The sequence below is a fragment of the Oncorhynchus keta genome, chromosome 18 (genome assembly GCF_023373465.1).
Source record: "Oncorhynchus keta strain PuntledgeMale-10-30-2019 chromosome 18, Oket_V2, whole genome shotgun sequence".
In the NCBI taxonomy this organism is placed as follows: domain Eukaryota; kingdom Metazoa; phylum Chordata; class Actinopteri; order Salmoniformes; family Salmonidae; genus Oncorhynchus; species Oncorhynchus keta.
This window is the reverse complement of record NC_068438.1, coordinates 12795111-12822098: the sequence shown is the minus strand read 5'-3', so window position 1 is coordinate 12822098 and position 26988 is coordinate 12795111. Positions and strand designations below refer to the sequence as shown.

General features: G+C 44.9%; 1 protein-coding gene and 1 long non-coding RNA gene across 3 annotated transcripts in view; one reads left to right on the top strand and one right to left on the bottom strand.

Annotated features, from left to right (window-relative positions):
- LOC118397292 (sodium/calcium exchanger 1-like) overlaps window positions 1-26988 on the top strand; it is a 115083-nt gene that overhangs the window by 78223 nt on the left and 9872 nt on the right. The window contains exons 3-12 of one of the 2 annotated variants that reach the window (XM_035791911.2): window positions 1986-2123; window positions 2388-2615; window positions 2750-3091; window positions 3464-3919; window positions 8028-8404; window positions 10688-10791; window positions 13550-13567; window positions 19534-19658; window positions 21662-21761; window positions 23785-24057. In XM_035791911.2, the coding sequence (XP_035647804.1) occupies window positions 1986-2123; window positions 2388-2615; window positions 2750-3091; window positions 3464-3919; window positions 8028-8404; window positions 10688-10791; window positions 13550-13567; window positions 19534-19658; window positions 21662-21761; window positions 23785-24057 (2161 nt within the window). Of the gene's footprint in view, window positions 1-1985; window positions 2124-2387; window positions 2616-2749; window positions 3092-3463; window positions 3920-8027; window positions 8405-10687; window positions 10792-11136; window positions 11245-13549; window positions 13568-19533; window positions 19659-21661; window positions 21762-23784; window positions 24058-26988 lie in introns of those variants that run through there. The other variant, XM_052467424.1, reaches the window with a different exon arrangement.
- On the bottom strand, window positions 25603-26189 carry LOC127908632 (uncharacterized). Its single transcript, XR_008067814.1, has 2 exons — window positions 26002-26189; window positions 25603-25700 (listed from the first exon to the last, which is right to left on the bottom strand). It is a non-coding gene; the product is annotated as an uncharacterized LOC127908632 (long non-coding RNA).

Genomic DNA, 26988 nt, shown 5'->3' with positions numbered 1-26988 from the left:
CATGCGTAGCCAAGTGAACATATGGGTCCAGTGAGTGGTTGGGCTGACTGGGAACACGGCGATTCAGACAGTTAGCGGGCCGATGCTAACACACTAACAGTTAGTAGGCCAGGGCTAAACAAGCTAGCAGTTAGCAGACCGGGGCTGGGTTAGCAAGCAAGCAGTTATCAGGGGCTAGCAGTTAGCAGACCGGGTTAGCAGGCAAGCAGTTAGCAGGGGCTAGCAGTTAGCAGACCGGGGCAGGCAAGCTAGCAGTTAGTAGACCGGAGCTAGCAAGTTAGCCTTTGGGGGACGTCACGATGGGGGTAAGTCTGTTTTTTCCTCTTCGTACGGTGACATCGATAGACCAGTCGTGGAGTTAGTAGGCTTCCAAGTAGCTCTAGGTAGCTAGCAGGCCTAGCAGGTTAACAGAATGGGCCTTCAGCGGGCGTCGCACCTGAGGGGCCTGTTGGAATCATCAGGCAGATTATGTCGGTATTCCAGTCGTAGTGGATCGGCGGGGTTCTGTGCCCCGTACCGGCAGTAGAAGGGGTCCGGATATTGTAGCCCAACATTGGGCTTCGGTGGTAGCACAGGAGCCCTGGCCGGGCTAGCTTCAGGCTAATTGGTGCTTGCTCCGGGATGGAAACGCTAGCCAGGAGTGGTCACCCGGGATTGCGGTTAACTAGTTGCGAAGATCCAGATGAAAATGTTCAGAGTTTGCGGTAGGAATCCGGGGAAATGGAGAGAAATAGGTCCGTTATGCTCTGGTTTGAGTCACGTTGTTTGAACTGGCGAGAGCTTTCTGAGCTAAAGGTTAGCTGATGACCGCTAGCAATGGTTTGCCAGCTGATAGCTGGTCGGTAGGTAGCTGGCTAGCTTCAGTTGAGGGATTCCAGATCCGAAGTATATAGAAATACTTTAGAAAAAGCAGATCCACGCCACATTGGGTGAGGCGGGTTGCAGGAGAGTATTTAGAAGTTGAGGTTTAGGAAAATATTGTGGCCTCGTGGGTGGAATGTTATTCATATTTTTCATCATTTCATCATTAATAAACATCTGGTTTCTATATCAAACGGTTTTGTTATATTTCAGTCTGTTGTGATGATTTAAGGGGTAATACTGGGATGCAATCTCAAAATTGAATAGATTTCAACTCTATATCTGACATGGTACAGATGTCTTCTTTTTTAAGCCCATAACCATGTGTGTGTAAGGTCTATACTTTTGTTTGAAAGTAGATTTGTTTAAGACTACCAAGAAACACTCTGTGACCCTGACTTAGCCCACTTCAGTAAAATTAACCAACCCTACATGTCAAGGTCACTGTCAATGTAAAGGAACCTGCAAGTCAGCATTTTGTAGGACGTTGTATACCATGTGTATCCCTTACATACGACTAATAAAACATGAGTCTCCATAGCCCCCCATCACTAGATTAGAATAACAGATTGTCCCCCTCCCTTCTGTCAGGGAGTCAGGGTCGCATCCTCCCTGATGGTAGGATACTGTAAATACCATCCGTCATGCTTATATGTGGAGAAGAAAGACATTTGTAGCTTCCCACTACTACTCCCACTACCATCTCTAGTCTATGAGCAGTTGTTCTTTTTACAGTAACTGGCTAGATGAGATTAAGATATGTATGAGTCTGGTGGTGAGATACTGGAATGGTATGGGGGGAATAGAGTGATGACCTGTGAGTGGTTGGTTATTGAAAAGTTATTGTCAAATCTTACCAACATAACATTTGGCCTTTTTATGACATTTGATTTATACTGCACAAAAGTTCTCCAAAAGGAAAAGTTCATCAAAAGTCTCTCTCCTCTGTCTCCCGGTGTTAGGTGTGTGGGCATGAGTTCGAGGCGGGTGAGCTGGGCCCTGGCACCATCGTGGGCAGGGGGAATAGAGTGATGACCTGTGTGTGAGCGTGTGTGTGTGAGCTCATGTGTGTGTATGTATGCATTCATGTGTGTGTGTGAGACCCCTCTCTGTCTGTCCTGCAGGAGAAGGAGGTGACCATCACCATGCCAAGCGGTGAGACATCTGTGGCCACTGTACGTATCTGGAACGAGACTGTGTCCAACTTGACTCTGATGGCTCTAGGCTCCTCCGCCCCAGAGATCCTGCTGTCTGTCATAGAGGTGGGTGTCATGTCATAAAGACTCACCGAGCACAACTCATAAGTGGGTGTCACATCAAAAACACTCCCCCCAGCGACAACATATCAGTGTTGCAGTGTATACTAGTACTGGAATGAAGTTGAAAATGACAAAAAGTTATTGTCAAATCTTACCAACATAACATTTGGCCTTTTTATGACGTGGACTTTTTTATTTATACTGCACAGAAGTTCTCCAACAGGAAAAGTTCTTCAAAAGTCTCTCTCCTCTGTCTCCCGGTGTTAGGTGTGTGGGCATGGGTTTGAGGCGGGTGAGCTGGGCCCTGGCACCATCGTGGGCAGCGCCGCCTTCAACATGTTTGTGATCATCGCCATCTGTGTGTGGGTCATCCCTGAAGGAGAGACCAGGAAGATCAAACACCTGCGTGTGTTCTTCATCACAGCCTTCTGGAGTATCTTCGCCTATATCTGGCTCTTCCTCATCCTCTCTGTCATCTCACCCGGAGTAGTGGAGGTACACTTTTGTGTGTGTGTGTGTGTGTTAGCAAATGTGAATAGATACTGTATGTGTGTGTGTAACCAAACAATCAACCCCTTCCAGTTTGGATATATGTCTTGTAATGGTCCCCTGTCTTTGTGTGTGTTCAGGTGTGGGAGGCTCTGGTCACCCTGTTCTACTTCCCAGTGTGTGTGATCCTGGCCTGGATCGCTGACCGACGCCTGCTCTTCTACAAGTACATGGCCAAGCGTTACCGCGCCGACAAGCACGGCATCGTCGTGGAGACTGAGGGGGACACAACCCCGAAAGGCTTCGAGATGATTATGGACGGAAAGTTCCCTCAGAGTGGAGGGGGGGTGGGAATGATGCCCAGTGAGAACTGCCAGGATGGTGCCAACAATGCGGCGGGCACCGTGGCCTACCTGCCCAACTCCAACAGCACCATGGTGACCGTAGAGAATACCAAGGAGCTGGACGAGAGCCGCAAGGAGGTGAGAGAGAGAGAGAGGGATTCAAGTACATCAGGGGGAGAGAAAGAGGGATACAGTATGGAGAGGGAGAGAGATGAAGAGTTATAAAGGATACACTCATCCCGTTCATGTACATAGGCCCTCTCAGGAATATATAAAGGCACAGTAGGGTTAGAGAGAGTAAAAAGAGATGAAGAGGACAGAACTCAGGCAGTTCATGAACACCCGCATACTGTAGATACTCACCTCAACCACACATACAAACACACTCAAGCAAAGGAGACTATTAAGAGCTACTAACATGCTGAACCTACAAAAGTTACAAACTTTCTCTCTGTGTCGAGGTTGTGTGTCTGTGTCCCTCTTTTTCACCCACTGTTCCTCTGCCCCCAGGTGATCCGCATCCTGAAGCAGCTGAAGCAGAAGTTTCCGGACAAGGAGCTGGATCAGCTGGTAGATCTTGCCAACTACTACGCCCTCCTCCATCAACAGAAGAGCCGCGCCTTCTACCGCATCCAGGCTACGCGCATGATGACCGGCGCCGGCAACGTGCTCAAGAGGCACGCCGCCGACCACTCCCGCCGCGCCGCCGCCGTAGACGAGGAAGTGGTCTGCGAGGACGACGACCTGGCTGAGTGCAGCCGCCTGGCGTTCGAGAGCACCCACAGCCATTGTATGGAGAATTGTGGCGTACTGAGGCTGGCTGTGGTGTGTCAAGGGGGCCTGGGGGAAAGCACCTTCTATGTGGACTACCGGACCGAGGACGGCTCAGCCAATGCCGGGTCCGACTACGAGTACAGCGAGGGAACGCTGGTGTTCAAACCCGGAGAGACCCGCAAGGAGATCAAGGTGAGGGTCAGTGGAAGGGGAGGAAAGCAAACAGTAATGTACAGTTATAATCAATTATAGCAATAAGTGTTGCACAACTGTGCTGCCAAGCAGATCCCCAGCTAGGTCGTTAGACCTGCTTGTCGTGGGCAGATCAAGACGTCACGTAATGGAAGGAGCAGAAAGCAGCAGCAGAAACGAATTACCCTATGAATTAGCACCGGCCAGAGTCCTCTCTGTCCCGGATCAACTGTCTCTTTTTTTCCCCCCCTAACAGTCCATTTATATTTTCCAATGGGACTATACATTTGGGTGAGTTTTTTTTCTCTCGCATGAGTAGCCTCGTTTCACTGCCAAAAATAAAATTCAACCATCTAGTGTTCAGCAAAATAACAACACAATGTCAAATACAGGTAGCCTAGTCAAATAATGAACATCCAATCACATTAACCGTTACTCTCTCGCGGGAATTCAACTAACCAAATGAAGCTGCTGCTCATGCCGTTTGCTCGAAAAATTATAAATGGTTTAAAAAAAATACTGCTGCTACTACCAGCAGTACTCCTGTTGTCAGTAGAGGGGCAGGAAATGGAGAAAAGTTGGCATACGTTGGCAGATGCGGTCCATGTCAGGCATGTATCCATTGAGTGCTTTGTAGAGAGAACTTCTGCAAAACATTTTAAAACCTTAACATCAGGTTGGAGAGATTACTATGACAAAGACTCATGTAACTTTTCCAGAAACAGCACAAGCCCGAAAGTTCAAATAAAATGAATTAAAATATACAGATTTATAGATTATATATTTCCCCCCAGTCTTTGTCCCAAACATTTGTCATTACATCGTAAAGACACCACTGTTTAGGCTTATCATCATCTGGATACAATCACAAGAAAATGTTTTCTATAATGTTTCCATTCTAGGAACCTCCAACTTACCTTATTCCATCAGCACACGAGTTAGTAGGTTTATGGAACTCTATCCCACCAACCGAACCTGGCTTCACACCCTAATTAACAAGGATTTACTGTTACATAGGCTGAATACTTTTCAGGTGCATTTTTTTATGGATATTGATAGACTCACAAGTGTTCTTGGCTTGTGCCAACGCTGTTCTGTGTCTGTGCAGCTGTGAACTGGTGGTGCAGCAGGAATGTTTAGTTGAGAGTAGTGCGCTGTCTGGTAAAGAAGGGCCACCAGATGATTGCACAGAGCACTTCCTGCAACACAGGAGCGGTGGCTTTGGACCACTATCGCTGGTACGGAGTGCTTTAACACCATCTGTGAAGATAAATGTGATGAAAGACTGAAGTGAGAAACAAGAATGATGTGGCCCATAAATAACAATAAACATAGTAGTGTCTAGTCTTCTGAACTAGGGGCTCTTAACTATACAGGAATACATTGTGTCTCAGTAACACAATTACCAAACACTGCATCAACAGATCTTTACCAAATAACCTGTTAAGTGGGCAATTCTAAATTGGGATTGGGAACCAACATTATTATCTATCTACTGTTAAGATTAAACGTTGATACTGTCTCCAACACATTTTGAACATGATGACAGTGTCTCACAGGAAATGTTTAACAAGGTCCCTAGTATCTATCTATAACCTTTCCCTACTCTCATGCTGTGCGGCTTTTCACTCTTCCTCATGGACCTGTGACAGGCAGACATCTCCCCTGTCAATGTATCTTTGTTAGATACTGTGTAGAAGACATGAATAGCAATTATTTTTAGCTAGCAAATATAGCTAGCAAGCATAACTTAACCAAGCTAACGAAAATACACACATTCTCAGGTAGATTCTGTCAACGTTACATACTTTTACGAAGTAACTAGCTAGCTACAGTTAATAGTTAAATTAGCTAGCTACTGATTGTAACGTCATATCTGTCATTGACTTGGTACTCACCTTCATAGTTGTCTATGTAGCTTCCTATATACATCTTGAACCCCTTTTCATTCTTGCTAGCTGGAGTCTCGGAGGCTGATTTAACAATTCAATGTACATCATTAATATTAATTTGAGCCAAGTCCTAAGACACCAACTAAAAAACTGCGACATAGTGGTAGTAACGTTATATCGCCGATAACAACTAGACTGACCGGAAATTGCCAAACCGATAGGAAGTGTGTTTAGAATGTTCGATCATGGAATGTGCATAAGGGATATTAAGGAAGACTTCCTCTTCTGAAAACCATTGGAAACCAGGGCAAAAGGAGAGGATATTTTTAAAGTACTGGACAGCTTTGTGACATCAAATGGAATTTGGTGGTCAAAAAGTGTTGGTATCTGTACTGATGGCACAAAAGCCATGACAGGGAGACATAGTGGAGTGGTAACGCAGGTGCAAGCAGTTGCTCCCGACGCCACTTGGGTAACAAAGCAGCAGTCACCGAGAGGCTCTTGCTGCCAAGGGAACGGCTGACAGCTTGAAAGATGTTTTGGACACTACAGTGAAAATGGTTAACTTTGTCAAAGCAATGCACCTGAACTCTCTTGTATTTTCTGCATTATGCAATGATATGGGCAGCAACCATGTAACGCTTCTACAACATCCAGAAGTGCGCTGGTTATTAAGGGGCAAAGTATTGACACTTGTTTTTAATTGAGAGACAAGCTTAGTTTTCTTTACTGACCATAATTTTCACTTGTCTGACCACTTGCATGATGACGAGTTTCTCACATGACTGGCCTATCTGGGTGATGTTTTTTTCTCACCTGAATGATCTGAATCTAGGATTACAGGGACACTCCGCAACTATATTCAATGTGCGGGACAAAATTCAGGCTATGATTAAGAAGTTGGAACTCTTCTCTGTCTGCATTAACAAGGACAACACACAGGTCTTTCCATCATTGTATGATTTTTTGTGTGTGAAAATGAACTCAAGCTTACGGACAATGTCAAATGTGATATAGCGAAGCACCTGATTGAGTTGGGTGTGCAGTTATGCAGATACTTTCCAGAAACGGATGACACAAACAACTGGATTCGTTATCCCTTTCATGCCCTGCCTCCAGTCCATTTACCGATATCTGAACTAGAGAGACTCATCGAAATTGCAAAAAGCGTTTCTGTGAAAATGTCATTTAATCAGAAGTATCCTGCGCTCAGTTTCTTGCCTTGGCAAATCGCGCTGTTAAGATACTGATGCCCTTTGCAACCACGTACCTATGTGAGAATGGATTCTCGGCCCTCACTAGCATGAAAACTAAATACAGGCACAGACTGTGTGGAAAATGATTTAAGACTGAGACTCTCTCCAATACAACATTGCAGAGTTATGTGCATCCTTTCAAGCACACCCTTCTCATTAACCTGTGCTGAGTTATTCAGTTTTTGATGAACGATTAAGGTTTTATAAGTAAGATGATAAAATAAAGAGCAAAATGATTGATTATTATTATTTGTGCCCTGGTCCTATAAGAGCTCTTTGTCACTTCCCAAGAGCCGGGTTGTGACAAAACTCACACTCATTCTTATGTTTAATAACTATATCGTATAGTGTGTGTGTGGCAGACTTACAATGGTGGCAACAAACAACATTTGAGAGTGCGCTGACCCTGGTGCTGGAGGGGTTGAATGTTTGAAGGGGTACGGGACTATAAAAAGATTGGGAACCACTGTCTTAGAGGAACCGGCAGAGCTGGTGATTCTTCCGGAAACTAGAGCACATTAAATTCTGCCTCATGGTCCTGACTGACAGTGAATAGGACTTCATCTGAGTGGAAGAGGGGAGAGACGGTGAAAAAAGGAGGAAGTGAGCTTTGAAGCATTTTGTCCTTGGAGATGATGTTTCTCTCTTTGAACGCGTCGTAGTTTTCGTGTCATTTCATGTTCACGCTTAGACAGAGGACAAAGAATGTATTTCTGGATGTTGAGGAAAGGGAGAAAACAAGGAATGTTTAGAGAGAGTTAGGAAACAACTCAATTTCTAGTCAACCATCAGTTATGAATGAGTGACTACAACAATCAATCCCCTAGTGTCCCATGTCTATGACCATCAGTGCGGTTGGTTTGATGCATTTCTCTCAAGCATTTATGGTCTATAACAGCTGCCACTTTCTATCTTCATCTCTACTCCACCCCTTCTCCCTCCATCCTACACCTTTCCCAGGTCGGCATCATCGATGATGACATCTTCGAGGAGGACGAGCACTTTTTTGTGCGGCTGCTCAACCTGCGCATTGGTGACGCCGAGGGGATGTTCGAGAGTGATGAGCCAGGCGCGGGACCCAAGGGCCGTCTGGTGGAGCCACTGGTCGCCACGGTGACCATCCTGGACGACGACCATGCTGGCATCTTCACATTCCGTGATCGGCTGGTGCGCGTCAGCGAGAGTGTTGGCACCATGGAGATCTCAGTGGTGAGGAACTCGGGCGCCCGCGGCACGGTGATCCTGCCCTATCACACGGAGGCGGGCACTGCGAAGGGGGGCGGCGTGGACTACGAGGACACCCAGGGAGAGCTGGAGTTCTCCAACGACCAGACAAAGTGAGTAGTGATGGACGGACGGACGCACAGAAAGGCAGATAGATAGACAGATGTAACAGTATAACTTTAAACCGTCCCCTCGCCCATACCCGGGCGCGAACCAGGGACCCTCTGCACACATCAACAACAGTCACCCTCAAAGCATCATTACCCATCGCTCCACAAAAGCCGCGGCCCTTGCAGAGCAAGGGGAACCACTACTTCAAGGTCTCAGAGCAAGTGACGTCACCGATTGAAACGCTATTTAGCGCGCACCGCTAACTAAGCTAGCCGTTTCACATCCGTTACATAGACATACAGACTCCCTACCTCTACACATCTACTCTATTTGTTTATTGGTTGCTTCCATTTCATCCACTCTCATCCATCTTCCTCTTTCCCCACTCGCCTCCCCTCCATCTTTTCCTACTCTCCCCTACTCCTTCATTATCGCTCCCTCCCCCTCCCCTCTCCCTACTCCATGCCAGACATTCTTCTCCATTATTCATCAAGGCCAACCTGATGGGAGATTTAACTCCGTCAATGGCTTGAGTGTTTGTGCTCAACTCATAACCAATACTGTATTCACACTGCTATGTGTTGCTGCCTTAAAGTAGGCTACACCATGCTATATTACCATTCTATCTGTATTCATGTCTGTCCTATCTCTTTCTTGTTCTTTCTCTCTCGCCACAAATCTGCACAAGAATGGTAATTTGAACATCATGTTTATTTCTCATTCATCTCTAATTTCGCTCTCATCTCGCTGTATCTATTCTTCTCTTCCTCAATTCTCTCATTCTCTTTTCTTTCTCTTGCTCCTCTCTCTCTCTCCTCTCTCTCTCTCTCTCTCTCTCTCTCTCTCTCTCTCTCTAACTCTCTCTCTCTCTCTCTCTCTCTCTAACTCTCTCTCTCTCTCTCTCTCTCTAACTCTCTCTAACTCTCTCTCTCTCTCTCTCTCTCTCTCTCTCTCTCTCTCTCTCTCTCTCTCTCTCTCTCTCTCTCTCTCTAACTCTCTCTCTCTCTCAGCCTCTTATCTTCCTATATCTACAGATGTAGGATCTCAATATGATCACCCTGTTGCAGGAGAACAAGGCTTCTGAAGTTTGTAATTTCCACTTTGAAATTTCAGGCTAGATTTTTCCCCCAAAAAATATTTATCAACCTCTACAAAAATGTCCGTTAATTATAATTCGCATAATACTTTACATTTCCTGTTGCTGCAAGATTGTTTTCCTGCTGTAGCAAATTTGGCTCAAATTAAGATCAGACATCTGTATCTCTTTCTTCTCCCTCTTTCTCTCTTTTCTCTTTGTTTCTTTGTTTCTCTCTCATCGCTTGTTTATGTTTGCGCCGCCAACAGGGAGACTGTTGCTGTGGTGACATTTTCAGGCACAATGTCCTGGGAGACATTATCAGGACTAATGTGCATAATAACAAAGTGAAACACGTCTTCCAACTCCTCCCCTCCATCCCCCCCTATTTCCTCTTTTCATCAGCCACTCCGCATCAGCCTGAAGTAAAAGCTGACCGCTAGCCCTGCAATACTGTAGGGGGATGCAGTGGACCCTATGGGTTAGTGCCAGTGGGATCCCCAAGAGATGCTGAGGCTAAGGTTGCTCAGTAGTAGGTACAGTAAAGGACTTACAGTGGGTAGTGGTTAGTGCCAGTAGGTATAATCACAGGATGGAAGGAGCTAGTTGGAGCATTGGCTGAGGGTTGGAGCAGTGGCTGAGGGTTGGAGCAGTGGCTGAGGGTTGGGTCACAGTAGTAGGGGATAATATTCAGCAGGGGCGACGTCCCTCTGTGTTGCAGACCCCTGGGTGTCCCCTCACTGGCCGGTGTTCATGTCTTCATCTGAATTATTCAGCCGTGGAGTGATATTGACGTGGGTCCTCTGTAGTGATTTAAGTGCAAGCTGTGTCTGTTAATATGTCTGGGGCGGCCCCCCGGGGAGGAAGACATCTTTGTCTGTCTTTGTGCCGCTCCCCTCCCTACCTTTTGCTCAATAGCTGTACATGGAGTATGGTTAGCGCATTGATATCTGGGAGTGACCCGTGGTGGAAAGAGAGCCTTGTGGCTCTACATTAAGGGGGGTCGTCTGTGTGTGTGTGTGTGTGTGTGTGAGGTGAGCTCTTTCTGTAAAGTAAAACAAAATCCCTGACTTACCCCTGGGACTACATCCTTCCACTGATCTCTTTAACTGTTGAATACATTTAAAGAAGACAGTCTAATCCATTTGTTGGTTACTGACCTCTGATACAGACCTCTGATACTGACCTGTTTGTGTGTGTGCGTGTGCAGTCAGACCCTGCAGGTGAGGATCATTGACGATGAGGAGTATGAGAAAAAGGAGAACTTCTTCATCGTACTAGAGGAACCGCGCTGGCTGAAGAGGGGAATCTCAGGTGTGTGTACTTGTAGTGTGTGTGTGTCCGTTTGCATGTCTGTGAATGTCCCCTTTCCATTTTCCCAGTATCAGTTGAACCTCAGTGAACCATGCCAGCCATGTTGACATAGCACTCTCTCTCAGTCTCCAGTAATACAACAGGTGTGATAAACAGCTGATACGGCCTTTCTCTCCCTCTCTCTCTGGTTCTCTCTCTTTCTCTCTCTGCCACTGTCAGTCTACCCACAGACAAACAATAAATTCCAGCCGAAGCTCACATTTCAGTCCGTAGCAGGAGAAAACAAACAGGGAGAGAAAGTGAGAGTGAGTGTGTAGGGGTTTGTTTTCCTGATGTCAGTGGTTGGGAATGGGTTGGTGCTGACGGGTACGGAGTACTGCACCTTTAATGAGTTGTGACACCTCTTATAGAATACTGGCTCTAAAACACAAACCCAGGTACGGTCCAATTAAAGTAAGTACCTGTACCTTTTTCATTCCATTTCAGGCTCTGACTGAGTTGGGCCTTATTGCTAGTACCAGTAAGGCACTATAGGTGGCTTTGTTTGGTAAAGAATGGATTTTCAATTCTGCTGGTGAAATGAAGATACAAGTAGAGACCTTTCAGAGTCGCAGAGCCAACCAAAGCGTGATGTCCAATCGTGTGTGAGGTGAAGAAAATAAAGAGGAAATAGCCCTAGTGTCTGTGTGTGTGTTTCGTTTGTGTGTGTTCCGTTCATGTGTGTGTGTGTGTGTGTGTGTGTGTGTGAGCGAGAGAGAGAGAGTGTACACTTACACACTCCCCATCGTGGATTTAAAAGCATAGGATTGGCGTAAGCATTGGCTGGAGGGAGTTTCCACCATTCTTAAATCAATGCCATAATCTTTGCAAGTGTACACTTTAGGAGAAGAGTGGAGAACCAGGGTACAACCAGAGAGAGAGAGAGAAATAGAGAGAATGTTGAAAACAAAAAAAACATGTTTATACTGAACCGAGGCTCTTAGAGGAGAGTCCACAATGGCATCAGAGCTCTTAGTTGGTGAAATCTCACAAGGTCAGGAAAGTGTAATGGTGTGATATCATGTCATACTGCACTTTGACTTTGGACTACTGTGCTGACTCTTCTGTTCTTCTGTTTGGACTGCTGTGCTGACTGTTCTGTTCTTCTGTTTGGACTGCTGTACTGATTGTTCTGTTCTTCTGTTTGGACTGCTGTACTGACTGTTCTGTTCTTCTGTTTGGACTGCTGTACTGATTGTTCTGTTCTTCTGTTTGGACTGCTGTACTGATTGTTCTGTTCTTCTGTTTGGACTGCTGTACTGACTGTTCTGTTCTTCTGTTTGGACTGCTGTGCTGACTGTTCTGTTCTTCTGTTTGGACTGCTGTACTGATTGTTCTGTTCTTCTGTTTGGACTGCTGTACTGACTGTTCTGTTCTTCTGTTTGGACTGCTGTACTGATTGTTCTGTTTTTCTGTTTGGACTGCTGTACTGATTGTTCTGTTCGTCTGTTTGGACTGCTGTACTGATTGTTCTGTTCGTCTGTTTGGACTGCTGTACTGATTGTTCTGTTCTTCTGTTTGGACTGCTGTACTGACTGTTCTGTTCTTCTGTTTGGATTGCTGTGCTGACTGTTCTGTTCTTCTGTTTGGACTGCTGTGCTGACTGTTCTGTTCTTCTGTTTGGACTGCTGTACTGACTGTTCTGTTCTTCTGTTTGGACTGCTGTACTGACTGTTCTGTTCTTCTGTTTGGACTGCTGTACTGACTGTTCTGTTCTTCTGTTTGGACTGCTGTACTGACTGTTCTGTTCTTCTGTTTGGACTGCTGTACTGATTGTTCTGTTCTTCTGTTTGGACTGCTGTACTGACTGTTCTGTTCTTCTGTTTGGACTGCTGTGCTGACTGTTCTGTTCTTCTGTTTGGACTGCTGTACTGATTGTTCTGTTCTTCTGTTTGGACTGCTGTACTGATTGTTCTGTTCTTCTGTTTGGACTGCTGTACTGATTGTTCTGTTCTTCTGTTTGGACTGCTGTACTGATTGTTCTGTTCTTCTGTTTGGACTGCTGTACTGATTGTTCTGTTCTTCTGTTTGGACTGCTGTACTGACTGTTCTGTTCTTCTGTTTGGACTGCTGTACTGATTGTTCTGTTCTTCTGTTTGGACTGCTGTACTGACTGTTCTGTTCTTCTGTTTGGACTGCTGTACTGACTGTTCTGTTTTTCTGTTTGGACTGATGTACTGACTGTTCTGTTCTTCTGTTTGGACTGATGTACTGACTGTTCTGTTCTTCTGTTTGGACTGCTGTACTGACTGTTCTGTTTTTCTGTTTGGACTGATGTACTGACTGTTCTGTTCTTCTGTTTGGACTGCTGTACTGACTGTTCTGTTCTTCTGTTTGGACTGCTGTACTGACTGTTCTGTTCTTCTGTTTGGACTGCTGTACTGACTGTTCTGTTCTTCTGTTTGGACTGCTGTACTGACTGTTCTGTTCTTCTGTTTGGACTGCTGTACTGACTGTTCTGTTCTTCTGTTTGGACTGCTGTACTGACTGTTCTGTTCTTCTGTTTGGACTGCTGTACTGACTGTTCTGTTCTTCTGTTTGGACTGCTGTACTGACTGTTCTGTTCTTCTGTTTGGACTGCTGTACTGACTGTTCTGTTCTTCTGTTTGGACTGCTTTACTGACTGTTCTGTTCTTCTGTTTGGACTGCTGTACTGACTGTTCTGTTCTTCTGTTTGGACTGGTGTACTGACTGTTTTGTTCTTCCTTCTTTCTTCCAGCCCTTCTGCTTAACCAAGGTAAGACCATCAGCAACTTGCCTCACACAACCAGCCTAGAAACAGCCCACAGAACATTTTATTATCCCTAAAGGCACATGTGGGGGAATTGGTATTGGTTCGGAATCATCCATAAAAACAACAAACATTTCACATGAGTTGGTACACTATATAACAACATCAATTTAAGGGTCTCTGAAGAACCATACAAAAATCAAAATCCAGACATGTTTCGGCCCTCCAGGACTGGAATTGAATAGCCCTGCATGTTATTTCCATATTTCCCAGAGTGCCTTTTGAGTGAATGTTGGTATTACCAGTAACACACATGACTGTGTTTGCTAGTGATGGATACATGGTTGTTGAATTAAGATCCTAAGTGAATACGTTGTCATATAATATTTCATAAAGCCTTCTTCTGAGGGCCTAGTTTTACCCTAATCCTCCCTGCAAATCACATTATGCTGGCTTGCAAAGTGATGTGTAATTCCAATTGGAATCCAGCCCGAGTGGGGATGTCCAACGTTTCGAATTTTATTCGCCCACAACCTGCATTCAGAATGACTGTCAGGGTTGCGAAGACTAAGATATGAGACTACCTTAGACATCAAAAACTGAAACAACCATTTCAGTATCGGGTGCAATAAGTCCAAGTAACAGATTGGAATAGTTTAGAAAAATGTATGTTATTTATATTTGAGTAGCATAAGTTTAAAGGTAGACTGAGCTAAAGGACGTTGCCACGAGCAGCACATATTTAGATGAACGAGATTCAAGAGTTCACTCTCTCACAGTCAGACACGGTATCTGCGAGTGTGCACCAGGTTCACTTTACGCTCTTACAGCGTGGGAGCCACAAGACCAAAACAGAGGAGAAATTGAGCCTTGTGCTTCAATGCTTTTAAGCTGTTGCGGAAATTGACCCACTATGCTGTTTACTTTCTGCATCTACGTCATATCGCTGAGTCTACCTTTAAAATAATCAATCAATGTACATGCAAAAACATAGATATTCAAACAAACTATTCTAAAAATCAACCTGCAATAAAGCATGCTGGGAATATGATAGTAAAGGATGTGGTTTTGGTTCAACTCTGGTTATTAATCAAATCAAAGTTTATTTGTCACTTGCGCCGAATACAACGGGTGTAGACCTTACAGTGAAATGCTTACTTACAGGCTCTAACCAATGGTGCGGGGAACAAAAGGTGTGTGTGTGTGTGTGTGTGTAGGTAAGTAAGTAAAGAAATAAAACAACAGTAAAAAGACCTTTGAAAAAAGAGTAGCAAGGCTATATACAGACACCTGTTAGTCAGGCTTATTGAGGTAGTATGTACATGTAGGTATCGTTAAAGTGACTATGCATATATGATGAACAGAGTGTAGCAGAAGCGTAAAAAGAGGGGTTGGGGGGGGGGGTGAATACACAAATACGCAAATAATTTGATTACCTGTCCAGGAGTCTTATGGCTTGGGGGTAAAAACTGTTGAGAAGCCTTTTTGTCCTAGACTTGGAACTCCGGTACCGCTTGCCATGCGGTAGTAGAGAGAACAGTCTATGACTGGGGTGGCTGGTGGTCTTTGACAATTTTTAGGGCCTTCCCCTGACACCGCCTGGTGTAGAGGTCCCGGATAGCAGGCAGCTTTGCCCCAGTGATGTACTGGGCCGTACACACTACCCTCTGAAGTGCCTTGCGGTCGGAGGCCGAGCAATTGCCGTACCAGGCAGTGATGCAACTGGTCAGAATTCTCTCGATGTTGCAGTTGTAGAACCTTTTGAGGATCTCAGGACCCATGCCAAATCTTTTTAGTTACCTGAGGGGGAATAGGCTTTGTCATGCCCTCTTCACAAGTGTCTTGGTTTGTTTGGACCAATCTAGTTTGTTGTTGTGAACACCAAGGAATTTGAAGCTCTCAACCTGCTCCATTACAGCCCCATCGATGAGAATGGTGATGTGCTCGGTGCTCCTTTTCCTGTAGTCCACAATCATCTCCTTAGTCTTGGTTACGTTGAGGGACAGGTTGTTATTCTGGCACCACCCGTCTGCAAACGTAATGATGGTGTTGGAGTCGTGCCTGACCATGCAGTCGCGGGTGAACAGGGAGTACAGGAGGGGACTGAGCACGCACCCCAGGATCAGCGTGGCAGATGTGATGCTACCTATACTCATCACCTGGGGGCGGCCTGTCAGGAAGTGCAGGATTCAGTTGCAGTGGGAGGTGTTTAGTCCCAGGATCCTTAGCTTGGTGATGAGCTTTGAGGGTACTATGGTGTTGAACGCTGAGCTGTAGTCAATGAACAGTATTCTCACATAGGTGTTCCTTTTGTCCAGGTGGGAAAGGGCAGTGTGGAGTGCAATAGAGATTGCATCCTCTGTGGATCTGTTGGGGCGGTATGCAAATTGGAGTGGGTCTAGGGTTTCTGGGATAATGGTGTTGATGTGAGCCATTACTAGCCTTTCAAAGCACTTCATGGCTACGGACGTGAGTGCTACGGGTCTGTAGTCATTTAGGCAGGTTGCCTTTGTGTTCACAGGGACTATGGTGGTCTGCTTGAAGCATGTTGGTATTACAGACTCAATCAGGGACATGTTGAAAATGTCAGTGAAAACACCTGCCAGTTGGTCAGCACATGCGCGGGGCACACATCCTGGTAATCCAGCTGGCCCTGCAGCCTTGTGTATGTTGACCTGTTTAAAGGTCTTAGTCACGTCGGCTACGGAGAGCGTGATCACACATTCGTCTGGAACAGCTGATGCTCTCATGCATGCCTCAGTGTTGCTTGCCTCGAAGCGAGCATAGAAGTGATTTAGCTCGTCTGGTAGGCTCGTGTCACTGGGCAGCTCACGGCTGTGCTTCCCTTTTGTAGTCTGTAATAGTTTCCAAGCCCTGCCACATCCGACGAGCGTCGGAGCCGGTGTAGTATGATTCAATCATAGCTCTGTGTTGACGCTTTGCCTGTTTGCTGGTTTGTCGCAGGGCATAGCGGGATTTCTTGTAAGCTTCCGGGTTAGAGTCCCGCACCTTGAAAGCGGCAGCTCTACCCTTTAGCTCAGTGCGAATGTTGCCTGTAAACCATGGCTTCTGGTTGGGGTATGTACGTACCGTCACTGTGGGGACGACGTCCTCAATGCACTTATTGATAAAGCCAGTGACTGATGTGGTGTATTCCTCAATGCCATCGGAAGAATCCTGGAACATGTTCCAGTCTGTGATAGCAAAGCAGTCCTGTAGTTTAGCACCTGCTTCATTAGACAATTTTTTTATCGACCGAGTCACTGGTGCTTCCTGCTTTAATTTTTGCTTGTAAGCAGGAATCAGGAGGATAGAGTTGTGGTCGGATTTACCAAATGGAGGGCGAGGGAGAGCTTTGTACGTGTCTCTGTGTGTGGAGTACAGGTGATCTCGAATATTTTTCCCTCTGGTTGCACATTTAACATGTTGATAGAGATTTGGTGGAACTGATATAAGTTTCCCTGCATTAAAGTCTCCGGCCACTAGGAGCGCCTCCTCTGGGTGAGTGGTTTTCTGTTTGCTTATTTCCTTATACAGCTGACTGAGTGCGGTCTTAGTGCCAGCATCCATCTTTGGTGGTAAATAAACAGCCATGAAAAGTATAGCTGAGAACTCTCTAGGCAAGTAGTGTGGCCTGCAGTTTATCACAATATACTCTACTTCAGGCGAGCAAAATCTAGAGACTTCCTTAGATTTCATACACCAGCTGTTGTTTACAAATATGCACAGACTGCCCCCCTCGTGCAGTTCTATCCTGCCGGTGCAGCATGTATCTCGCTAGCTGAATATCCATGTCGTCATTCAGCCACAATTCCGTGAAGCATAGGATATTACACTTTTTTTATCTCCCGTTGGTAGGATATTCGTGATCGTACCTCGTCTAGTCTATTGTCCAATGATTGCACGTTGGCGAGTAATATTGACGGTAACGGCAGCTTTCCTAGTTGTCTTCTGTGGGTCCAGATGAGGCATCCGGCTCTTCATCTTCTGCATCGCTTCCTTTTGTTGTTGTTGAAGAAATCTTTGTCTAATCCGAGGTGAGTGATCGCTGTCCTGATATACAGAAGCTCTTATCTTCCATAAGATACGGTTGCAGAAACATTATGTACAAAATAATTTACAAATATCGCGAAAACCCCCCACATAATAGCACAATTGGTTAGGAGACCGTAAAACAGCGGCCATCTCCTCCGGCGCCAACACCAACACTGGGGTTTTGTTAATTTAACTCTTTAATCAAAACTAGTTAACACTGGCCAATTTGTTGTGTGCTATGAAAGGGCACCTTTTAGAATTCTGGAGAACCGTAGATGCCACGTCAAGGACCCCACACCTAACTCAAAGGTTCTTTATCGGGCAAAAGTTCTCCAGGGAACCTTAATAGTTGAGGACCCTTATTTAGATCACACCTATGGGGCAGTTAGCCACTTAGGGATTAGCCCTCAGTGTGGCCTTGGATATTGTGACATAATTTATTGATGGAAGTCTATTTACAGTATAAATCCAAGATAAGGACCTGCTTACTCCATAAAATGCATCACTCTTACATTGATTTGTATCCATCCCTGAATAAATATTAAATAGGTATATCTCGCACAACTGGCCTCTTTTGGATAAATATTATATAGGTGTTTCTCGCACAACTGGCCTCTCTTGGATAAATATTAGAGTACTGTCCTTCTGTAAGCTAACAGTGTCCCATGCCACACTCTATTCGAATGCAGATCTTAGAGGTGTTGAAGAGCCCTACCCAATCAGAGTCCATATTCATAAAGCGTCTCAGAGTAGGAGTGTTGATCTAGAATCGGTTTTTCCTTCTAGATCATAAGAGATGGACAGAGATGGGGGGGGTCTGATCCCAGATCAGCATTCCTTCTCTGAGATGCTTTGTGAATATGGGTCCTGAGCTGATGATGCAGTAATGTACCCACAGTAACCGCAGACCAGCAGTATACTTCATCATCATTAGAGTGTATTAGTATTTATTAGGATCCCTGGTGTAGCCCTGTAAGAGCATCACGGTGAAGGAGCTGGAGCGTTGGGGGAATACAGTGGGACAGTTGCCATGTGGTGCCTGGCAGCTCTCTACTCCTTTCATAATTACAGCTTGTGCTTTGAAGGCAGAGGAAAGGAACTTACAGAGGAATAATATCTGCCCACTCACCACATGACGACACACAAGAAAAGCTTTCCGTGCGTCTTCGCGGCTCACCGTCTTTGTCGTCCCTCCAATGAGAGGATGAGTAATTATACGCTATATGTAGACAGGGAATATATGATGCTGAATGGAAGGAGGGAAAATGGGTTTAGCCCAGCTGTTTATAGTGTGTTTGAGGTGTTATTTTAGATAGGGCCTATTTATGGCCCAGCTCAATATTTGATTAACAGCCACTAAATTCCACCATTGGAACATTGGTCTCTGCCCATCTCAAGCATATATGATTGACAGCCACAAAATCAATAATTTGGGACATTGGTCTCTGCCCACCTCAAGTCAGCATAAATCTACCCTAATTTACACTCACCTTCTGTCTGTATCTTTCTCTAACACAATGTCTGGCTATCTTTTTGCTGCTATGTCTCCCAGTCCCACTTTCCTCTTCTCATGAATCTACCCCACTAGTCTGTCCTTAGCTCTTCTCTTTTCCCCTCTTGCTTCCCCATCACACCCACACATTCACCGCCAACCTCTTATCTCTCCTTCTCTCTGACTGTCTCCCTCCCCCACTCACACACATCTCCACAAACATGGGCTAATACACATGAGTGATATACTGTATGAAGAAATAATGCTGACTCCGACTCAATTATTGATAGGACTCTGGCCTTATCTATTTGTGAGGCATGTTGGCATGTTTGAATTACACTTTTCTCTCTAGCTCTTCCCTCACTTCCCACTCTCCACTCTCTACTCTCCTCTCTCCTTCACTGATCTATGCATCTCATCCCTCCTCTTTCCTTCCATCTCTTAGAGGATCCTGATGGCCAGATGAGTGCAGAGGAGGAGGAGGCGAGGCGCATTGCAGAGATGGGAAAGCCCATCTTGGGGGAGCACAGCCGGCTGGAGGTGGTCATTGAGGAGTCTTATGAGTTCAAGGTATGTTACCCCTCTTCTCCCCTGCTTCACTCTATTGGCCACATCAGAGCTCAGTATATGTATCAAGGATCTAGGATCAGTTCCATCATGTCCATATCATCTTATTCATTGTTATCTATCCAAGATCACATACAGCCCCAGAGCCACAAATTGGTTTAACTCCAACCCTTCTGAGGACAGACACTGAGCAGAGTGGAGTGTTGTTCCACTTTAAAACATTCTATGCAAGTCAATGGTACCTGTATTAGCATTTTCACAATTTGTATCCAAATAACATAATTGAGTTACACAATACATTTTTAGATACCTTAAGATGATTTGGGCATGAAGCATGAACATGCTAATATAGGTAACATTGACTTTCTGAGGTGGAACGATCCTCCACTGTGCTCAGAAGGTTGGTATTTAAGTGAACCAACGGTTGTGACGGATGGCAGCTAGCTCATTGAAGTCCTATATCACCATGGCCAGGGATTTAATCCAATCAGTCCATGTGCCTCTTCTTGACTTGATTAAGATTAATTTATTATTTATAATAAGATTGCGCTTGTCACTCATGATTTGTAGCAGCACAAAACAAGCACAACAGGTAATTGAACTCTCAAGTAATTTCAACGACTGGCACTTGCAAAATCCTAGATCAATGTCACTTAGTTTAATAGCATTGTTTGCTCTATGAATGGGTGGACAGTGCATGCAAAAAAAAACACAACAAAGACCAGTGAGAAATGTTTACACAGGTGATGAAGTTTCCACATTTAGAAAACAAGAAGGAAACACTACTAGCGCTGAGCATCACATACTGTATGCCCAGGCAGCTCCTATACGGTGGCAGTCAGAGACAACGTTCACATCAGTGGAGGCTGGTGGGAGGAGCTATAGGAGGATGGGCTCATTGTATTGGCTGGAATGGATGAAATAGAACGTGTCAAATAGATGTAAACCTCATGTTTGACTCCGTTCCAATTATTCCATTCCAGCCATTAAAATGAGCCCGTCCTCTTGTAGCTCCTCCCACCAGCATCCAATGGTTTACATGTGCACTAATAGTTAAATGTTAAACACTGATTATGGCAGTAGGCCGACAATGGCAATAGTCATGTAAACGCTTTGCTCTGCTCATCTTAATCGGCATAAGGTCAAATTGAAGTAAACATACACCGATTAAAACACTGAGCAATCTTTCGAATTATTAGGACATGTAAACTTAATCATTGTTCCGCCAGTGTATTTAATCTACGCACGTGCCAGCACCCGTAGTGTGAGCCTCCCTCTTTTGCACGAGTGAAGTGAGATGTAAAAACTGAAAGTATGCATCTTAGAATTAGTTTTCCCCTACAAACTTTATATGTCCAAACTCAGAATCAAAAATAACCTGGCTTCTGTGGTACTGTGCTTATTTTTACTGCCAATTTTCTGCATTTATTTACCACATCAAGTAGCCTGAAATAGGATTATTCAGACAATCATTCCTCTTGCAAAGCATGTAAATGTTTTAAACAAACAATTATATTAATCGGACTATCCATAATAATCATATTATTGTGTGCATGTAACCATACTCATTATTGAAAAGAACAGTATGTCCCAGTTACCTAAAAGCTGAAGTCCATTGCCTATAGTCCCCAGTCTTGCAGAAGTTTACCCACAGTGGTGAGACCTTTCTAGCCAATGAAACCTCCTATCCAGTTGGGTTTGGCTAGGGTGTTTAATAGGACGTTTTTATTGGTTTGTTTGAGTAGGAGGAATTTAGTTTAGTGCAGTCGTACCTGGATATGATGCTTTCCTTTAGTGTCTGAGTGGATCCCAGGACTCAGCATGTGGTTTGCTGTGCTTGGGGGGGAGTGTCTTTATAAACCGATGTGCCACAGCACGTGTGTGTTTACGTGTGTGGGGTTGCGGTGAAACCAAACTTCTTCATTAGAGTTCCGGTCACGCACCTAAGTTTGTCGCCTTCTCTATAACAGGATGTTGACTATGTGCTCTTTGTTTGTGATTGGCAGAGCACCGTTGACAAGCTCATTAAGAAGACCAACTTGGCCCTTGTGATTGGCACTCACTCCTGGAGGGAGCAGTTCGTGGAAGCTGTGACTGTCAGCGCAGGTCAGCTTTTGGTGTATGTATGTATGTGTGTGTGTGTGTGATTTCTATTGAGTGAGAGAAAGATGAATAAGGTGAGTCTCACGGTTGACATTGTATCATACACACACACTGACTGGCTGCTTTATGAATGTAATTACCCGCTCATGCTTTGAGTAGCGGTCTGAGGGCTTTTTGTACAGAGCCGTCATTACATCAAATATTTGGAGTCCTTTATTTTTCATACAAAAAGCCACGCTTTCCATTTAGAAAGTGAGTGTTAGCTTGCTCTTTAAGTGTGACATGTCAAGGGGTGACAAGTGAGCACACAGTCCCTTCATTTTGGAAGCTCATTATAACAGGAAATAACTTGTTTGAAAAGTGATAATTGCAAACGCTCAGACTTCAAATGACAAGGTTTCTGTGATATTTATGTTTGTAATATCTGTTATATAATGTAATGACTAGAAAGCAAAGCTGTCTTCCACGGTGTTGAGGTAATGGGAGAGATGCCTGACTGTGTCTTGTGTAAAAGCTCTCTCCAGTGGACAGTTATATTCATTACAGACAAACATGTCTCACCATAATCCAACAATACACAAAGTAATACACGGAGCGTGGTGTGTGTGCGCCAGTGGAGGCTCCTCAGAGGAGGAATGGGAGGACCATCCTCAGTGAATCTCATAAAAATACAAATTGTGAAACATTAAAAAAGTTATCCTTTTATAGGTTAAACTTTACTATAAAAATACTCACATGTCAACAAATAATTGATTAAAATACACTGTTTTGCAGTGAAGGTCTACAGTAACCTCAACAGCACTCTGTATGGTAGCACCAGGGTGTAGCCGGAGGACACCTAGTTACACAGTAATAATGACAACTTCCGGAGGACGTCCTCCAACCTATCAGAGCTCTTGCAGCATGAACTGTCATGTTGTCCACCCAATCAAAGGATCAGAGAATGAATCTAGTACTGAAAGCAGAAGCTACAGCTAGCACTGCATAAAATGTGGTGAGAAGTTTGCTAAAGTCTGCTAAATGACTTAAATGTAAATGTAAGTTGACTCCGAGAGAGAAAGACCATAGGTCAACCGTTTTAAACAAATTAATTTCTTCAACAAAAAAGAATAACCAAGAGAAAGAACTAGCTATTTCGTTTTATTTATTTTTCTCACTTTTAATTACTTCACTTGCAAATGCAGAAAGCTAGTTTTGCCTACTCAAACAAAGAGGGGTGCTATGTTAGCTAGCTGGCTATGGCTATCCAACACTGAAACTCTTCCAAGTCCAGGTAAGCTTTTGGTTGTATTAATTTATTGCCACCGGGGCTCGCTGGTGTAACTGCTAAACTGCTTGCTGACTGTACACTGTACTGCATGATTGTAGCAGTTTTTTTCTCCTGGTCACAGACAGCTGATGTGTTGTGCACTGAAGTCCGAAAGGTGTGCGTAGATGTGAGAAGAAATATACAACGAGCAAAGTGATCATACTGTTTGTATGTGGCTGCTATGAAAGTGAACTGTGTTTGAGTGTGATTATGGGTGTATTCATTCCTCCAATTCTGTAAAACAAAAACATAAGCAAACAGAATGAAACGGGGATAAACACACCTGAGTTTGTCCAATATAAACTGTCGTTTGGAACTGTTGGACTAATGAGTACACCCTAGATCAGCTAGATGTAGGCAAGAGTGTGCTAGGTGGTACCGAATGTGTCACTGTCGGTCACTTAGATTTTTCTCACGACCTGTATACCTACGCTGTAAACTTTCATTCATAGGCTCGGTTGTAGCAATCTCATGATGGGTATAGGGAAAATTCAAGTATCATGTAGTAGCCTAAACCTATCGATGTTACATTGAGCTGGGTGAATGGAATATGAATGAGAGTCACCCAGTATTCTGTAATAGATAATAAGGCCATGCTCATAAACAAAATGTATTGTCCTCCCTCATCTTAAATGGCACCGACCACCACTGGTGTGCGTCCGTACATGAGTGTGTTTGTATATGTGGCTCTTATGTTTTACTGTCCCCCCCTCCCAGGTGATGACGATGATGAAGAGGGGCGTGAGGAGCGTCTGCCATCCTGCTACGACTACGTCATGCACTTCCTGACGGTGTTCTGGAAGGTTCTGTTCGCCTTCGTTCCGCCCACCGAGTACTGGAATGGCTGGGCCTGCTTCTTCGTGTCCATCTCGGTTATCGGCATCCTGACTGCTGTCATCGGGGACCTAGCCTCCCACTTCGGCTGCACTGTGGGTCTCAGGGACACTGTCACTGCCGTAGTGTTTGTGGCTCTGGGTACTTCCATTCCTGGTGAGAGATGATGCTTAATTGAACAAAAATAGAAACATGCAACAATTTCATTGATTTTACTGAGTTACAGTTCACATGACTGTAAGTCGCTTTGGATAAAAGCGTCTGCTAAATAGCATATATTATTATTATTATTATATGAGGAAATCAGTCAAGTTGAAATAAATGTATTAGGCCCTTACCTATAGATTTCACATGACTGGGAATACAGATATACATCTGTTGGTCACAGATACATTTAAAAAAAACATGAGCCTCACTGTATTTTTGTGCATTCAAATTGCCATCGATTAAAATGCAATTGTGTTCATTGTCCATAGCTTATGCCTGCCCATACCATAACCCCACCACCATGGGGCACTCTGTTCACAATGTTGACATCAGAAAACCACTCGCCCACACGACACCATACACGTGGTCGGCCCAGGGCTCTACGCTATCTTTTTTTCCAAGGAGTACATGCGCTCCTAAATGAAAAAGTGTAGGAGCACACAAAGAAATGTAGGAGCACAGTGAAAAATGTAACAGAGTTTATTAACAAACAATTTATCACATATATATTTATACTGCGTGTGTGAGCGTGTACTAAGGGACACACATCTGTGGAACAGCACATACCACCAAAATCACACATGGACCCATGCTTACTAGACACAACGGATATCAGTTGTCCAGCTGCTTTTGTATGTTGGCCGACTGGCACGCTTAGAGGTCAGCCGCCGGGCACGCTTAGAGGTCAGCCAGTGGTCCACGGCAGAAGTGGGATGGAACTCCTCGACAGGAGACCCCTCCAGGCTTATTCTCATCAGGTCTTCGGCGGTGGAGAACCCAAGGCAGCTCCTTGTCGAAATCTTAATCCAGTTCTGCGCAGAGAAACCTCGCTCACACTGGGCGGGTGAAATGGGCAGCACCAGCATAAGCTGCACCAACTCCAGTATGTTCTAGCGAAAAGATTATATCTTTCAATTTCATTTAAACTCTTACCATTAACTTATCAAAACCAACCATAGGATACCATACATAACCACTCAGGACTGTTAGTCTACCTTGTAATTGTGCCTGTAGGGGTCCTTTGTTAACAGGCCACTGTAGGACTTGTCCTTAAAATTGTGGCTGACCAGGATTTCCAGCTCCTGCCACTCATCCTGGATTGCAGCCATGTTGCATCCGGGTTGGATGCGCGCTGTGTGAAGAAGCAGTGCGGCTTTGTTGGGTTGTGTTTCGGATGACGCATGGCTCTTGACCTTCGCCTTTCCTGAGTCCGTACGGGAGTTGCAGTGATGAGACAAGACTGTAACTACTAAGAATTGGATACCACGAAATTGGGAAGAAAAAAGGGGTGTAAAATACAAATAAATAAATAAAATCTTAACTCTCTAGAGGCTTCTTGAAATGCCTCATCAGGTCTGCCACACCATCATCGCCAAAGGTGAGAAGGCTGGCCTGGTCTTCTGGCCAGGTGTCAGGGTTTAGCACTCTGAAAGACTCCACTGGGGTCTGGACACCCTCATCCTTCAGCAAACTACCAAACCTGGCTTTGAGATCATCCACGCCGATGTTGATCGCCGCCTCCATGTGCTGCTTCAGCTGGGGATTGGGGTGAGGTCCATGAAGCCTTTCAGATTCCCCTTCAGTGTTATTCCCTTTAACAGAAATAACACACACACACACACACACACACACACACACACACACACACACACACACACACACACACACACACACACACACACACACACACACACACACACACACACACACACACACACAATGAAATGTCTGGCCATTTGTCTGTCTCCCATTAAAAAAATGTAAAGACTTCTCCACTGGATTTCCCTCCTTATCTCAAATCGTTCTATTGGGCAACGAATACATTGATTCTCACACTGAGAATCTGTCTTAATCATCAATTTTACATTATAACAAGCTCTCATCCTAACACACCTGGAATCTCCTCTCATCATGAGCAAGCATGGTCTGGATCTTGTCCAGCATGCCAACCTGCCTTTGCCCTAAGCTTTAGTGCTTCCAGTCTGGTCACCGTCTTCCTCAACTCTGACGTGACTTGGGGGAGGATCAGGTCATTTCTTTGCAGGGTGAGGCTAGCTCCTCAAAACATGTCTGAAAGAAAATGGCAGAATACACAAAAGAGTGCATTCTCCATTTCCCACTTTATCTGTTAAGTAGTGAATAAATACACTGTCACCTGCCAATTACTTGATTCTGAAAGTTCATTTGAGTCTTGAACCTATTTTTTAAAACTAGTGTGGAATTACATTTCCTGTGTAAAACTGACCTTTGCCCGCCCTTGAACTTCTGTTGTTGATGGTACGGCCAGGTGCTCCATGTGCTGCAGAACAATGGAGTACTGGCCTTTGTCAGTGGCAAGGTCCTTGTCTTGTTCATGCTGTAGGAACACTTTGAGGGCTCTGTGGACATGGGGGATCCAGCGAGTTCCCTTGACGCTAGAGGTCCTTGTCTTGTCCATGCTGTAGGAACACTTTGAGGGCTCTGTGGACATGGGGGATCCAGCGAGTTCCCTTGACGCTAGAGGTCCTTGTCTTGTCCATGCCAAAGGAACACTTTGAGGGCTCTGTGGACATGGGGGATCCAGCGAGTTCCCTTGACGCTAGACGTCCTTCTCTTGTCCATGCTGTAGGAACACTTTGAGGGCTCTGTGGACATGGGGGATCCAGCGAGTTCCCTTGACGCTAGAGGTCCTTGTCTTGTCCATGCTGTAGGAACACTTTGAGGGCTCTGTGGACATGGGGGATCCAGCGAGTTCCCTTGACGCTAGAGGTCCTTGTCTTGTCCATGCCAAAGGAACACTTTGAGGGCTCTGTGGACATGGGGGATCCAGCGAGTTCCCTTGACGCTAGACGGTGTGCAAATATCCACACCGACGAGCTCTTGCCCAAGAACATAGAGTTT